This window comes from Aythya marila, assembly GCF_965140915.1.
Source record: "Aythya marila genome assembly, chromosome: 16".
Taxonomy (NCBI): domain Eukaryota; kingdom Metazoa; phylum Chordata; class Aves; order Anseriformes; family Anatidae; genus Aythya; species Aythya marila.
Window position 1 is genome coordinate 10,465,602 of NC_139057.1, and position 17,391 is coordinate 10,482,992.

The following is a 17,391-nucleotide window of genomic DNA, read 5'->3' on the forward strand; positions in this document are numbered from 1 at the left end:
GCAAACATCTCGTCACCCCGCGCTGCCACAAGGCCCACTCTCAAGACAAGGCAGGGAATGCAGCTCCCCCGCCTTAAGGAGCCATCGCCACTGCTAACACACAAGAAGAAGTCTGGTGCCAGCCCAAATCCACAGGAGGCAGAGGTCAAAAACGAAAGGTTTAATGACAGCTGAGATTTCCGCGCTTCCCGCAGTGCTCCTGAGCCTACTGAGAGGGAGGCAGCGGGGACACAGGGACACCTCTGTAGCAATGCAGGTGACAGCAGCTTCCTTGTGAGTTTTACAATGCACAAGGCTGTGCTGGCAATACTTACATGCCTGATACGTAGAGCTCCCACAGGCAGCACACCCACTCCGCCAGAAGCCTCCCATTTAAACCAATACACAGGGAACTTGAAGTCACTGATTTTATCCCTGTTACGTGTTGGTATTCTGTTTTGTTAAACACAGGTCATGTCTCACTAGCTGCCAGCTGTTAAATCACACAGACACAGGTAACTGAACGCCAGTGTAGGCTGTCACTGCAGATCAGCATGCTTAATAGACTCCGAACTTCTATTAAAAGCAGCTCTACATGTTCTACTCCCTTCCCCCCCCCTTCCGAATGGCTTGCATCTCTGGATGGTTATCAAAATTTTATTAAACTCACAGCCAACGTTTTCAGATTGCATCACACACACGACTCACAAATGCCTTGAATGACTTATGAATGGGAGAAAAACGTTTACCCCATTTGTTTCATGCCTAAACCCTATTAAAAGGGAAGAAGTGTAATCCTTGAAAACTGAACAGAACCAATTGCCTCTGGCTAACTTGTTCCTCAATTTTACCAGCAGACCCGTCTTTACCAACGCAGAAATAACTAGGTGTGAAAGTTAGCTTCCCTTTTTCAGCTTTCAAACAGTTTCCACCATCACAGTCACTAAATGAGCTGTTCAAACTGAAGGAAATATGCTGCAGGTGCAGAGCCTTCAATGGTTGGTTTATCACTGCACTTCAAGATGTAAGTGCTTAACTAATGACTTCCATCATCTCAGAGGTTCTGCTTTACAGCTACAGCAACACGATCACACTATTTTTCAAGTTTCCTGAACACGAAGCCTGACATCATTTAGGTATTTTAAGAAGTTGGTTGGTAAGAGGCTCAGAAAGATGCTCGAAGAACTACGAGCACTACAGAAGCACCCACAGGGACTCAAGGGTTTGTTATTCCTCGTTAATGTAATCCGAAATGAGAAAACAAAATGGTACAGCTTATTTGCAGGAGTGTTGCAATGGAAAAATTGAGAGATTTCTTTGCACCTGCTCATTTGGTGGCAGAAATAGGCAAAGGAAACAAGGGTAGCTGGTACGAATATTTACAATCTAGTAATTCCTGACTGGCTCAGCTATAATGCTAGGAAAGAAATATTTTAAAGGCTTCTTGACTGCCAGTCTTACTTACATTGAGACAAATTTTTAAAGGCTTATTACAAATACAGTTAAAGTTAAAACAATACCTCTGTTAAAAAAGATGAATTTTACATCAAGGACCAGTGCCACCTTGAAAGCTACAGCCCCTGCAGGGATTTAGCATTTGCTCCTCTGCAGACACTCAGTGCAGCAGCTGTCCCCTTTCCTCCTGCCTTTCCTTCCCTTCCCTTCCCGAAGCTCCCCGGGTGCCATCCGTGCCCAGGTTCCCCGTTCCCTTCCTCTCGGGAAGCTGCTTGCCCCAGGGGCTTCTGAACCCGCAGCACTCGAACCTGTTTGAGCCTCCGTGCATTTAGGCAACGCTGTTTGCAAGTTTTTAAATGCACCAGTTTATTTTTGAACTTGGATCTTTTACAGCTAGCAATTATCTTACTTCCTGTACTCCAGTCCCTCGCAGACCAGAACAAACTCCCTGTTTTTCCTGTGATCATAGCTGTGACCTGTGATCAGCTTTACTTGAGACTATCAGAGGTGAAAAGGCGCTGATACCGATACACAGGAGCCTCCAGTCTTTATTAATGCATAGTGGGAGCGTTATGTAAAGCCTGCAAGTGAGCAAACTGCATGATGAGCAGCTCTAATGAGGTAAGAATGAATGCAAATAACCTGTACTGAAGATCAGCAAGAGATGTGAGATATTTAACTTCATGTTCCCTCCCCAAGACTAACATGCTACACTCACAGATCAAGATACCCCCGGAGATAAGGGTGTGATGAAATTGAAAATTAAAATAACTGCTTTAACAGTAGTGTTTCACTGCTAGCGGTGACGTTACCGAACACTCCACATTGGCCAGACACACTATTAGGTTAACCTGGTTTCCTAAGGACATTTCTTTGCAGCTCTAAGAGGCAAAATAGTTCAGGAGCCTCTACGCGAGAAAGCATCTGTGACCTGGAAAACAATTCCACACTGGTTCTCACGACAAAAGATTTTACAGAAAGTACCAGTTACCTAGCGATTAAAATACAAAACGAGATACTTTGTGCTGCTACGGTCACTGTAAGGAAAACTGGAATCTCAGCTCTAGCAGTTTACAGCAAGACAGCTGCCCTGATACACAACCTGCATTTTTTTTTTCATGCAGAAAGCAATAGCCACGCACAAGTGTCACAAGGAAACTGTTTGCTAATGCCAAGCACCATGTTCTCAAAAATCTAACCTCACTACAATTCAGTGTGCAGTTAAGTCAGCATTTGTTCCATTAAGGTGTGCTTTAGAAGTTGCTTTATGAGCTACTGCACATCTGGATGCAAGAGCTAATCTGGTTTGAGCAAGGGCGAGAGTAAACTGCAGTGACCAACAGGGAAGAAACCTCATTTGACTCGGCATACAAAGATGCTTTACAACTTCTTTCTGTGCTGACGTCTTCTTTAGAGTATCAATCTCCATCAGTAGTTTGATCTGAACCTAGTTCTCCACTACTTAAAACCATTTGGCTCACAGGGTTTGGGAAATGGCAGAGCAGGATTTAGCAAAGCGCTGACAACGCCACCGATCTGCTGTTTGGTTACTTAGGAACGAAGGGAAAGAGGCGATTAAAATTTGGGGTATAGCTTACAGGATGAAGAACCGAGCAAACATCACTGACGCTTGCTGACAAAATGACACTGACTTCAGAGCACGGAAATCAGACCTACGAGCCACGCCACTGATTTGCCTTCCTTAAGCCTTCAAACACTCACGGATGCTCACAAGCAAGCCCTGTTGAATACCAGCCCTTGTCCAAAGTGAAAACTAGCAGAACACTTCCCTTTCCAGTCTCTGAAACAGCTATTAAAAACGCCATTAAACTTGTTTGTAGTCCACAGACCCCAACAAAATTACTATTTTTTTCCGTATTGGGGAAGAACAATTGAAGTGAGAACTTCTTTGGCTGCATTTGCCTATTGAGCTAATTGCCAGAGACTAATTCCAGAGCTCTGCTGAGATTAAACCAGGAGTGTACACAAAGGGGCACTATAAAAACTCAGCTTAGAAAAATCTAATAGCATATCTCCATTCCATTCAGAAAGTAAATATTTGCCATGTGCAAGTTCACAGACTTCTTCTCCAGGACTCCTCTATGAAAATGAAACTGGGAAGTGTTCCTCTCCCCAGCTCAATTGCCCTCCCAGACACAAACACACTGGCGTGATGCAAGGAGGGCTCCTTGAACTACACGCTAACAAGTTCCCTCTGGGATTTAAGGTTTCGTAGCCTGGGTTAGCATCTGAGGACAAGGCTCCTGTGCCGGGGTAGATGGGTGGAGTATTTACAGAAAGGGAGAAAAACATCAGAACTTAAATTAAAAACAAACTAATTTTGACATTAATAAATGAGGCTCACATCTGTTTTGAACACTGTTTCTTGGTCTTGGGAAATACAGCTACAGGGGATGCATTTCACAAAACAATGCTCCGCAGCTCCATTCTCCATAAATCCACAAAGGACTCCGTTTAAAAACACACTGACTTCAGCACACCACAACTCTGTAAACCTGCCGATCCTTCAGAAACGTGGCCAGGGGTTATTGTTGTTGATCCTTCTAACCGAGCACACTGGTGAGTCAAGCCCGAGGCACAGCGATCTGTTCCCAGCAGACCCAACCCACCTTCCGAAGCAGCTCTCCCTGCTGTCAGCACCAGCTTGCTGAGCTGCACGCAGAACAGATCAATCTGGCTCGCAAATGCGGCACCAGCAGCTTCAAAAAACAACCCAAAAAGCGGATTCCTAACAGAGAGGAGAGTTGCACACGATGCGTACAGTAAGAGGCGTGCTCATGAGCACAGTAAACCAGAAGGTTTTTAACTCAGCACGCACACGGGTTCATGCTCCAGCAGCGATGCTCAGCAGCGCCAGGAACTGAAGATCACACAGCACTGGACAAACGTCCAACAGGACAGGGCAGGAGGGAAGGGGCAAGCACTAGACATGAAGTTAATGCTTGAAAAAGCTGGAGAGCAACAGCTTTACACCTTCACTTACGAAACAGGAAACTGATCATCAATTCCAGAGCTTGACTTCCGCATAAAATTCAATTTAAGGATTTAATTACCAGCATAGCCAGCTTATTGCTACCTGCTCTGTCTCCAACCACTGCCAGACAAGCTGTGGACCAGGGCAAGTACAGCCACAGCGTGCTGACGCTCAGCACCAGACACCCACCAACAACTTAAGAATCCAAGCACAGAGCATCAAGTGCTAAGCCCCATTTTCTCCTCACATCTACACAATTAAAGCAGTCTAAAAACCTAAAAAGAAGCTTGCCTTAAATACAAGCGATGCTGAATAAGCCCACTTGATGATAAAAGGAAAACTTAATTGTTTACGACAGCCATCAAACTCCAGAGAGAAGCACATTTTAAATTAGAAGACTGCATCTACTCATAAAAACAGGTATTTCAAGGACAGCTTGCTTGTGCTTCCCTAATAAAGTGCAGGTGACATACACAGCTGTAATATTATGACTCAGACAAGAGGCTAGCTCCTCCGAGAGGCTTCCTGGTTTTGGAGTAGGAAAAACACCAGAGGATGGAAGAAAACAAAAAGAAAAGACTCTTCAAAAAAAAAACTCATCATCCACCTTCATGAGGCAAAGATATCCGGGAGAGCTGGAGATGTTTCCACCTGCTGGAGCAAGGCGCTGCAACCCGTGTCCAAACAGCTCCAGCACGATGCTTGCGAGACTCGGAGTCAGCAGTGCTGGCAGATATCCTGAGTCGTGCCACTGCCTCTCTGCTAAAAGGATGGATGAAGATGACACTGACACGGGGACGGGGCAATGCTGCCAAAGCATCAAGGTTGCTTTTGTTATGAGTTCGTCTTTTGCATTGTACTTCTAGACACACGAAGCTGCTGCCTCTAGATCTGGCAATTCGTGGCAGCGTGCTACAACACAACCTGCACCTCGCTCTTCTGCTGCCCGAAAGCACCCACGCCTTTTCCCTCTGTACCTCTGACTTGCACCAAACCGAAGGAACCTCATCCTCCATCAAAACCAAAGCTGAAATCTAAGCATTGAGGGGAAACGGCAGCGAGGAAGGCTTACTCTGATCCGCACATAAAGGGGTTTACTGCGCACGAGGAAGCGTTACAACAGATAGAGCACATTTTAATAGCTCCAGTGACATTCTCGGTCCTCAGAAGAGGAGCAGGCAGCTTTTTATTCCCCATCTGGTGGTCATTAACTCTAGCGTACAAACCTCAGCCTACGTCAGTAGTGCTACTCCATCCCTCCATTTTGTAGGCGCTGCTTGTGTTGCAATGAATCACGCTCACACGGATCTCTCCAAAGGGTTCCTGCTTCCAGCTTCCCAAACGGCTCGATTAAAATGGAGAGTGCTCGTCTAACCCGTAGGTGTACCTTCTTAGGCAAGTACCAACTGGTACCTGCCCTTCCCTGCTGTTTTATCTCTTTGGTAATTGATCTTACTCACATGCTTGCTAGGATTCACAAACTGCCAAAAGACGCAATATGCTCTGCTGATGCTTTTCCTATTGCTCAAGGCACAGTTAGCAGACACTCGTGTGTGCTGCCATGTGTGGTGCAAGAGACTAACCTGAGGAGTACGCGGTGCCAGAACCCTGCACAGGGACCAGGAAACCACTGATCTCACTGCTGTAAATCCAGCAGTTTCACTAATTACAAAACCTGACTTGCAACATTTTAAAACATTTTAATATTTGTCAAATTATTTAGTACAGAAAAAAAAACAAAAAAAAAAACAGGTTCTAGCTCCTGAGATGCATCCTGCATCTAAAAATATAAGCTGAAATTGCAGAAAGGTTTGTTGTTTTTTTTTTTTTTTTCGTACTGCTTTTTTCCTAACCATTTCAGTCGTAGACTGGAGAGAATTAAAGATCAAAACCAAAAGTCCAAGTTGGAATTGAACCTGAGTTGTAGCCAGACAGCTTTGTGTCTATTTCTGTGCTGGGAGAAGTCACTCCCACTCTGTTCTCGCTTCTCCACCTTTGCAAAGAGCATGGCCCTCCCCCTCTCCCACCGGGCTGCCTATTTAAACAGCAGGGCCTTAGGACAGGATAACAATGTACATGGCACAAAGGACCTTAAATCCAGGCACGGGGTCGTAACAGAACATCCCTCCTGGTGCTTCCTGCCGCCACCTTCTGAAGTCTCTGTTCTCGACCCTGCATCCTTGCACAGCCTCGAGCATCCCCAAGCAGCAGGGACAGGCAGGGCAGCACAGCACCAAGCCCTGAGCTGGCAGAGCCACCACCAGCTCCTGGAGCTGCCGAATTCCCCCGGCACAGGCCAAGCTCACCTCTGACTCGCGTCCACCGCAGCGAAGATCAAGCAAGGCAGCCCTCCTGCCTGGTTAGGAGGTGTCCCGAATACCTCGTTACAGCCTGTCCCCTGCCACCGTTTGTACTTTTCCCCCCATAAAACTGCTCTGCAGACAGCAGAAATAGCCGCCTGCCTCTCACCGTGCTATCCCAGCTCCAGAACTCTCTGCGCTTCGCTTACAAGACCACTGTGGGTTTCTGAACTCTTATTTCTGATACCGAGAAACCCACAACAGGCATTTGTCATATTGCAGAGGAAAGCAAACGTTTCTGTGAGCTTCCACTTTTTCCTCATTCTCTTCCCCAAAAGGTCTTTTTAGGCCACCTCGAGCCATCTCTCCAAAGCAAGAACTGCAAGCTCCAGGGAGGACAAACAGCTGTTTGACAAGCCTGGCCCTTGTTCAAATACTGCAATATAAGCCTTGGGCACTGATACATCGCCATCAATAAGAAGTTCAGCCTAAGTACATCGCCCTGACCCTAAAACACTGATCATCTACGCCGTGCTATGTACAAGGAAAAAAATACTGCGTTGCCATTCAAACCTAAAAGGTGTAGGGAAGAAAGATTGCAAATAAAGAAAGAAAATAGCTCCTGGGTAACACTCTGAGATTTATATTCTCGTGTAAGAAGCTGTGTTAGGCAATAGATCAGAGTAAGTGACAAATGCCAGGAGAATTTAAAAAGCTACCTGTGCTTGGGCATTACTCTGTTCTTACTAATTATTTTCTTGACTTCTTACCACGAAGGCACATCCCTGCTCGATTTAAAAAAAAATCTTGAAAAAGTTGTTAACACTGTTCCATTTAGGCACCGCCACACAAATCTTCCAGCTGCAGCAGGATGACAGACACTTGGATGGGGACGAGACAACTTCCAGCCCCATGCAGTATCTGCTGAGCAGTGCAGCGAGCCCAAGGCTTTGGGAATTACAAAGCACTTGGGAAGCTCATTCCAGAGCTGCTGAACAATGCTCAGGCGTTAACCCAGTGGGTTTCAGACGGACAAGCCACATGCAGTCTTACCCGTGTTGAACGTGAGTCCTCGTATTTCATTTCTCCCCATCATTTGCTCCCTCACACTGCAGGATTCTTTACTAGCGAGCTCCCAGATGCTCGCTGCAAAGATTACTGTGATGCTGCAAATGACTGAGGGACTTCAGACTCAGCAGCAACTAAGTAGAAGTCACCAGCATCTTATTTTGTAGGAAATCTTTGAAAAATGGCTTTACGGGAGAAAGGGACATTTTGAGGAATCCGAATTATGGTTGCACTGAGAATGGGAGCAGTCCTCCCCCAAAGAGAGCTGCACCACGTGCCAAAACGTTGTGTCTGTAGCAGACCACGGCAGCTGTAGGGCACAGCTGAGGGGATGCAGCCAGCGTGTCCTCACCACAGCTCCTCTCAAACGGACACAGATGCGACCCAGCCAAAAGCAAGCTGCACAGCCTGATCACAACATTTCAGCAAAGCTATGAGTACAGTCCAAGCTTTCCTGTGGCAGAAATCAATCCCTCGTCAGCCAGGGGAAGACAGAGCCGAGTGCAGGGCCACCCAGCTCCACGCTGTGCCGTGTGTCCGTCTGTCTGGCACAGGCAGCCCATCCACGCAGGGCACCATTAAAAGGAGCTGATCTCCATCGTTTGGTGGGCACCACACAGCTCAGCGCTCTGCCATGCTCAGAAGCTGCTGTTTTTGTAACGCTCCTTAAAAACCCCTTCTCACTGATGAAGGTATGAGATAAAAATACATACGCACACCCCCACAGCTCACAACTGCACAAAACATATGGTGAGCTCGTGAACATGAACAAGTGCAGTCATTTCCAAAATATCGATAGAGAAGCCCAGAAGATCTGCTGATCAGCAGCTTCGTGAGAAGAACCTTTTGGCTTTAAGAGCCTGGCAGGATCCTTTTTACACGAGTTTCCCAATGGCCCAACGCTGCCGCTGTTCACCCCACAACCATCCCAGTTTCAGGGGTTGTGGCCTTCAAACCCAAGAGACGATTTAGGTGCTTTAGGTGGAGACACCTTGTTTGTCTTGCTGATGCACTGTCTGCTGAAGCTGAGTGACAAGTACCTGCACCAGCCTTCCTGCCATGCCTCCCGTATTTGAGCCTGCACTGCCCCCATCCCATCCAGACACGTATTTCAGACATTTTCCAGCCCCTACCTCCAAAGTTTTCCCTGACAGGAGCAAAGCACGCTCAGTGCTGTCCTGTCCGTCCTCGTGACTGCTTTGGGGTGGAACTGGTGGCTGGACAACGTGGAGCAGTTGTCAGTGCAAGCAAACTGCCTGCGCTGGACTACTCCAGCCACCAGCATCACGTGAAGCTGCTGGGCTGGAGCGAACAGCCAGGAACAAAGGAAACTCCCCCCGAGTGGAGCAACGGTATGAAATGTAGTTTTCACAAACCTTACCCATCCATTCCTTTTTCCACACTCAGTTGTGTTGTTCTAACAGACAAAACGGCACAAGAGTGTAGGAAATGTCAGTACAACTTTGCAACAGATCTCACAGACGTATGAGGTGGTTCTTTTTCAAGGTGCAATCCCTTCTCCGCTCACCTTCCCTCACTGCAGAGCTCCGTCTCTGTTATTAGTAGTTAACAGGAACTAATTGCTGAGGTCTCCCACTTCCCCACGAGCATCAGGAGCACCGGTTGTGCTGGAGGATCTCCCAGAGCATTGCTCATTGCAAGGACTGGAACATTTCACACCTGCATCTCTGCTGACACTGTTAACACAGACTGAGGTTTAACAAAATGCTACTTTTACCTCAAAGAAGTTTGAGCACCATTGATGTTAGGCAGGTGCTACAAAGGAACGAGTTTCGGGACTGACTGCGGCTCTGTTCTCTCTGCTTTCAGTCTCAGGTCTGCAGCTCTCACTTGTTCATCAGCTGAGGCCAATTTTAGGAAGCAAATTTCAATTTGAAAAGAAAAATATGCATAACGCTCATGTTCCTAAGGCCAACAGCAACCAACAACTGCTCTTCATACCCCGTGGAGCACAAGAGTAGCCTCACCCTTTCTCTTCACGTCACTTTCTGAGTGTCCCACCTCTGTGACACCAGGAGGTGTTCCTGCAGCTCTCTCCTTACCATTATCAGTTTAAAAAGCTGCCATTGAAAAGATTTGTAATTATAAACTCAATAAACCCACCGGAAATACTTAGTATCTGTGTCAGCAAGGACATTTTGAACAAATACTGCGCTAAGAAACGTTTCAGCCCTGCAGACCTGGGGAAGAGCAGGAAAGGCTCTGCCCAGGAGCACTTCAGCACCGTAGGAACTCCTGTGTTAAACCAGCCAGAGCGGGAGCTCCCTGGAGCAGGCATTTAGCAAGAGAGGAAGGGCAGCAGCAACCGGGAATACCGTTCAGGAGGATTCATCCCGCTGTGCTGAAGACTTGTTTCTAAGCCGTGATTTTCAGCTGCTCTTTCAGAAGCACAGGTCAGCAACAAACTCACGCGCTGCTGGAATACCAGCAAGTCCCTGCCCTCCTCTTGTTCATTTAAGGGGAGAAAGCATTCTCAAGTCTAATGATGATACATATTTAAACGCTGACGGTGCTAAACAGCTCAGAACTGATAGTCATGCAGGGAGAAGGCATGGCTGGGCTTATTTGTCATCTGACGCTGCCTCGGTCGAAGAAAACAGCCTCAGGAAAGCAAGGTGATACACACCGCCTCCCACTACGAGAATCCTCTCCCAGATTTGGGCACCTACGACTCCTTTAAAAACAGGGGCAGGAGCAGAATACACAGTGCTAACTAGCATTTTGCTCTCATGTTTCAGTGTGAGGTTTTATATAAAACTTGGGGCAGTTTCCATAAAACTAGCAGCTGCAAAGGCAATTCAGTTTAATAAGGCAATAAATATTTCTGAATGACTGCATGTCTTACAAGGATATCAGGAATTTTACTAGCCCAGCCAGCTCAAGCAGACTTGAAAGAGAAACTATCCTATCTTGAACATGTGCAGAAAGAAATCTGCGCTGATTTCTTAAGGTAAATTATCCTTTCATAAAGAAGTCATTGTATCATTAAAGCCCATCCCTCCGGTGCAACAACAAAGGAGCAGGTATAATGGCAGGACACCACTGATTTTAGTGGGATCACAGCAATTTACACCATTGGTAAGAATCTGACCCCGAGTCTCTCTAAGAGGGCAGTGACTTGTGCTATTTCAGCAGGTATGACTTTAACAGGAATCCAGTGAAATCATTAACAGAGGAATTTGAGTCAATGAGATGTTAAGTACTTGCTATAATTACATATTATTGCAGTTTCTGCTGACAGCACAACTCAGGAGGATGGAATTCAATGAACTATCCGACAAATACCTGAAATCACAGTTGTAAAATGAAATTAAATCTGAATTTGTTCGATTATGCTTATGAGCCGTGTGCCTAGTTTACATAAAGCCATGTAAAAAGCCACACTTTTACATAAATATTGGTTCCTTGGTTAAATTTTTTTCATGTTTTACAAAGTAAACAAAGCAGCCCCGATAGGAATATTGCTTAATACTGCAGTAAAAGGAAAAACATCTTAAGAGAATGCGAAAGCAGAAAGCACACAGGCCATTAACCCCCAAAACACATCTTCCAGCACATTTAGGTAATTCTGCTGAGTTTTAACAAAAACAAAAGTTGGCCGCAGATAACAAATGCGTTCAACTCCCCACTCCCATAAGACACCCATTAAGTCCTAACCCAAACACTGAACGTGTCGGCACAATTAACACACCAGACCTCCAGGTCTTCGCAGAGCCCTTCTGATGCTACTGCTGGGAAAATACATGCAAACAACTCAGGCAGAGCATGATAGGCGAGAGCAGCTTACCAGCAGTATTTTTATTTACATTTCACAAGGTCTCCCTGCAGTCTGCCTTTCTGAGACGTGTCAGAAATGATCAGCTTACTGCAGGGTACCCTCACTGCCAGCATCTCGGGGACTCCTGTAGGAAAGCTGCACTGTTATGTCCTACAGTCCTGGCAAAAGATTGCTGGAGATGCTACAGACCAATGCTAAAACACACACGCACACACACAAAAACACATTAAAAACCTTGCAAGGATCAGGGTCTGACACGAAATACTTTTCAGATTTAAAGTTTCAAGTTTAAAACTGCCTCGAGTGTTGCTCTGAGGACCGGCTGTGGGCAGCACTGCTCCCAGCGCTGGCTCAGGCGGGTTCGAGGCTTGTGTTGGAAGGAACGAGTTACATGGAAACGTGCGTCCTAAGGAACGTAGCACAAAAAAGGGAAAGGAAAATTTCCGCGGAGATATCAATCTGCTGCTAAATACCATTAGCTACCTTTTGTATGGTGGATCCCTGGCCAAACGTTTGACATTTAAAAGCGCCGATGACATCACGCTCCCAGGGAACTTAGGAGACGCTTTCGCCCTGATGTGTGCAGGGATAGAGCACAAGAGTTTACCTTCGAGCTTCCTAACTTCAGGAGGTTTGTTTGGTACTGTGGCTCTGCAGCAGCTCTAAGGTACACAGAGCCAGCAGATGTGACCCTGCTCTCCTTCCAAAAATCCTCCTGCCCAGCCAGAAGGCACCAGCGAGGCAGAGGGGAGCAAGAACAAACCAGGGCTCCAGCAGACTGGTTCCCAACCACTGAAAAACCTTCAGGACCTCTGCTGTGTTGGTGTTCAGCCTGTCAGCATTTAAGCCATCCCCACCTTTTGTGTGCCCAGCTCTGTCATTGTAAAGGAAATGTGAATTTAATGCAGAACACAAGGGTGCTGAAATACCCTAACTTGTAAGGCATTTGTTCAGCACCCTGGCTATTTAAACTACACTTCCCTCTTGCGCACTCCCCTTCACGTCTTCACCCTGACATACAGAGGTGCCATACAAGCATTCAGGACAACAAAAAAACCTGCCAGTTTCTGATACGCAGCACAAGCTGGAGCAGAAAGGACTCACCACCACCCCAGTCCCAAAATCACAATTAAAGCGAGCCTCCCACTCAAACAGGCTTGACTTCCACATGACGACTTCTAGACAGACAATCAAATTCACACATGACTCCTGTTAACATACTCTTAATGGTTGCAAATTCAATCTTATCATCGTTGGTCAAGTCATCTTTCTTCACTTCGGGTAATGCCTTCCCTTCCTACCTAGGAGAGTGCTGGATTTTAAAAAAGTGCTGGATCTTACAGCAGCTCTGCCGGCAGGCTGACTAACAGCCATGGCACTTGCAGCAGTTACTGCGGTTTAGGAGCCTTCGCCTTGAATTTGATCATTTTGCAACCAAAAATAAGTTTTATCTACAGCACTCCACAAGCATAATAGGAGAACTGAAAGTTAAGATAAATTCCTTTCAGTCTCAAGGTTGTCCTCAGGGGCAAGAAGCTGTTATATTCAACCTTAGCAATAAAGCTCTTACAGCTAAACTAAACAGAATCCAAGCAGGTTTAACATCTGAAGCGATCTCAAATTCACCAAGTGAGGAAAAAAATTTCAGAATCTCTTCTGTACTCCAGGGTACATGGTTATGACTCAACATTCACAGCTGTGGAGAAGGGGTCATTTCCAATGACCAAGCTGTTCTTGGAAATGACAGGTTTAGACTGCTGCTTCCCTTCTTGCATGCTGAAGACTGTAGGATGTTACTTGCAAAAAAGACCTACTGTTTCAGCACAATATTGTTCGCGGGATGGTTTGCAAACAGCCACCGCTAGGGCCGCACATGGAAAATTCTTTGCAGTGTGTACCGCCACTAAAAATACAGTTAAGGTGAAAAAAATTACCCGCTATGGCCAAATTAAACAGGAGGGGGAATCTGGATATCGAGATGGAATGCAATTACCCAAGCTGGAATTTGCCCAGGACACTCTTGCTTAGAGTAGCCAGAGGGATCTGGCGATTCGATGTCAAGAAATAGCCAAGAACACGTATTTACAAGTGGCATCCTCTCTCATACCTAATAGTATCCTGCTATCAATGAAACCGGTCCGTAACAAGATCCAAGTTCTTTGCTACAGCCAGCAGGCTCCTCTCGGTGACCTGCAATCAGCTGGCAGATCCACCTCCACCCACCCAGCTTCGGCTGCAACAACTTGTGTGATGGCGGGGAAGGCAGCATGTCCCCTGACCTAAATACGAAAGACATTTGTAACAACAGGAAGCTTTCAAGTGCTTAAGTTGCCCTATGACTGATACACTAATCAGAAGTCACCCAAAGCACTTTTTGTTAATGAAAACGTTCACTGCTGTAATTCAACAGTTTGGATTAGCCCTCAGAAAAACTTCCCTTTCCCCAAATGTGAAGATGTGAAAGCAGCCTAAAAGGAGACTTTGCCTCTGCTGTTCCGAGCTGTCTGACAATAACCGAAGCACAAACCAATTCTTAAAAGAAAACGTACTTGAGATTCCCACCACCCACTTCCCCCCTTTGCCACTAAATAGGATGAAAACTAGAATAAGAGCCAGAGCCTCGCCGCTATGCCTAAGCCAGAGCTGCTTTTCTCAGGCCATGCGTGACAATTCCCAACACAGAAGTGCAAAGAACTCCTGGGTGGAGGAAACAAGCCGCAGCACAAGCGGAGGTGACAGGTTTTCAGGAAGATCAGTCCTGGTCACAAGGTCAGGGAGGACAGCGACCATTCGGGATTATTCTCCTAACAGGACTAACAGGGTTACACGCACCTTTCACCACTGAAGAGGATTTCGGATTTTTGGGACCTCTGAGCGGCCACAATGTTTCGTGACAGCCATAAAAATAATTTCAATAAGAGGAAAAGGGTGCTGATACCTACGCTGGTACAAATATTGCTGCGTGTGTTCGATTTACCAGGAATTCAGTTTTTACATCAAGGTACCTTACTTTAAATTTGCGTCCTGAATTCTTCCAACACACGGTAGAAATCAAAACGGGGAGAGTTTTAAGCACTGAATGCCTAAAACGCTGTAAGAATAACACGGCCCGTGGTCATAATAGAGGAGAGAAAATCCTCAAAGAGCTTCACTGGAAGCTGAAGGGGAAGGGTCGAACGTGCATCATCTCCCCTATGTAAATCAGCAAGTAACTGAAGCTTTCCAGGGAGTACTTTTCCCTAAATAGAAATGATCGCGAGGCAAATATTTCCCAGCATAAAAAGGCTACAAGTATTCAAATACATGCTTGTATTTAAGTTGCTTCAAGAGTTCCTACTGCACTTCTTGGGAAATCCACTTGGCCTTTTTCTTCCTGCTAAAATTTACTCCTAGAGATTTGCTATATTTCCCATCAGAATGGGAATAAAGTTCAAAAACTACTGCACACTCCAACTGCACACAGACAATCACATTCCGATGAATGGACAGAAGGAAAGGTGCAGACAAACGTAGATTTGTAAATATTTACACACATTAGCCTACAAAGCAACCGGGGCACATGGGCACTGCCCGGAAAAGCATGCTAAATATTGTTATAAGAGAGCACTGAGTAAAGCAAAGCCGTCTTCATCATTTTTTTGTCCTCTACCGTTCAGGGGAGAGCTCAGAGTTCCTCAAACATCCCAAAGAGCATGACAACAACACAGGCACACAAAGGTAGGTCGGGCCCTGCCAGTTCCCCCCTCCTTGCTCAAACCCTTTGGTTTGGCACTAAATGGCACGGGGAGGGGGTTGCAATCGCTCAGCATCCTGGAAAAATTAATGAACAGCCAGAAAAGGCAGGAGCCATGAGGTTTAGTGGGCAATTTGTAGGAATATAAATAACAGGCCGATATATGTATATATAAAAATAAATAAATAAAATCACATGACTCCTACAGTGTTTCTAAATGAAATGAACAGTTACAGCGTGCAAACTTTGGGAAGCGATGCTGTCTACCTTTCTGGAATCGTCTGCACTGCTTGTGTTGCCTTTTTTTTTTATTATTTTTTTTTTTTCCCCCAATCCCACCGCGGGTTTTTATTTTAATTAAAAAGCCCCACCCAGCAAGGTAAAGTCCCATCAGTTGGCAGGGCAGGAGAGGAGCAGGGGGTGTTCATAAAATGGATGCAGCAGATCCTGCTGAGGAGCAACATGTTGCAATCACCTTTCATTTTAGGGGAAGGGAGGGAGGGATTCCCTGAAAGGAACAGGGCCGGAGGGGGGGGGTTGGGGGGGGGGGGGAAGGGAAGGAGCGATAAAAACGGCTCGGGGATTTATTTAACCCCCAAAATAAATAAAACCCCCTCGGCTTTCCCAAGCAGGGGCTGGGGCCGGCTCCCCGGCAGGAGGGCGGCTGAGGAGGAGGCGGAGGAAGAGGAGGAGGAGGAGAAGGAGCCGAAAGCCACACAGCAAAGCGAGGAGGAAAAAAAAGAAAATGGCGCAGAGACTAAGTCCCGACCGTCGACAAGGCGACTTTCCAGCGAGGAATCGGGGCCTAAAAACGGCTCCGAGGGGGTTGAGAGGAGCCCTGGGGGGCCGGCGGTGCCCCCGCTAGGGGCTGGGGGGGCGGTGGGGGGCCGGGGGGGCCGGGAAGGGGGCTCCGGGGGCGGCTGGATGGGAACAATGGGGCCGGGGAGCGCGGAGCCGGGACTTAGTCTCTGGGACGCCATGTCTGTGTGTGGCTGCGTGTGGCTGTGGCCGGGCCGGGCCGCCTCGCTCACTCACCGTTGGCTCGGAAATCCGCCTCGATCTGCGGGGAGAGGAGACAACGGAGAGCCCGTGAAAACAGCCGTCCCGGCAGGGGGGCAGCCCCCCTACCCCCCCGTGTACCCCCCCTTTAATTCCTCCCCCCCCCCCGCCTTTTAATTCACCCCCCCCCCCCCCCAAACCACCACCTTCATCCCCGATTCCTCCCTCCTCCCCTTTCTGATTTTTTTAAGGGAATTCAATGACCCCGCGAGCAGCGCCGTGCCCGAGGTGTCCTTCACGGCGGGGACCCCCCCCCCCCCCCCCCAGAAAAAAATAAAATAAATAAAAAATAAAAAACCACCCCGGGATGGGGATGATGGGGGGGATTGGGGGTAATAGGGGGGATGTGGGGGTCTCCCCGCCGCCCCCCAGCCCCCAGCCCGCTGCTCAGCGGGGACCCGTCCCCAGGGGGGGCTCAACGAGGGGTCTGGGGGGGCCAGGCCGGCTTGACAGGGCTCACCCCAGCCCCATGGGTCACCCCCCGGGGGGGCAGGCAGGGGGCAGCACCGGGCCGCGAACCCCAGCGCTGAAAGGGGGGCAGCGGGGAGGGGGGGGGTCTGCAGGGACCCCCCCCAAAAGGGCGGCGAGGGGTTGGGGACCCCCCGGGGCACGGGGGGCGGTGCGGGGGCGCTCACCTGGGAATCGTTGTGCAGCTGGTCCCCGCTCATGCCGGAGGGTGCGGGAGGGTCGGAGCGGAGCAGGAGCGGAGGGAGGAAGGGAGCCGAGCCGAGCCGAGCCGAGCCGCCGGGGACGCGCGGAGCGGGGACGCGCCGAGAGCGCAGCCCCTGGCTGCCCAGCCGTTGTGTAACAGACGCTAAGTCCGACTTTCGGCGCACTGCGCAGCCGCGGAGCCTTTTACCCAAGGGGCGGGGCCGAGGCAGCGTTAGACAGAACGCCGGGGCGGGCGCCAGGAAACGGCGGCTCTCTCATTTGCATACGAGCCCCGCCTCCCGCCGGGTGTATTTACATACAGGCCACGCCCCCCCCCGCCGCCGTCTTTACG

General features: G+C 48.0%; 1 protein-coding gene across 2 annotated transcripts in view; it reads right to left on the reverse strand.

Moving 5' to 3' along the window:
- Positions 1-17,221, reverse strand: part of TOP1 (DNA topoisomerase I) — a 66,817-nt gene extending 49,596 nt beyond the window's left edge. For both annotated transcript variants that reach the window (XM_082773473.1, XM_082773474.1), the window contains exons 1-2: positions 17,024-17,221; positions 16,365-16,389 (exon numbers count right to left, since the gene is read on the reverse strand). In XM_082773473.1, the coding sequence (XP_082629599.1) occupies positions 16,365-16,389; positions 17,024-17,056 (58 nt within the window). In that variant the 5' untranslated portion in view covers positions 17,057-17,221. The remainder of the gene's footprint in view (positions 1-16,364; positions 16,390-17,023) is intronic.
- Positions 17,222-17,391: the final 170 nt, after the last annotated feature.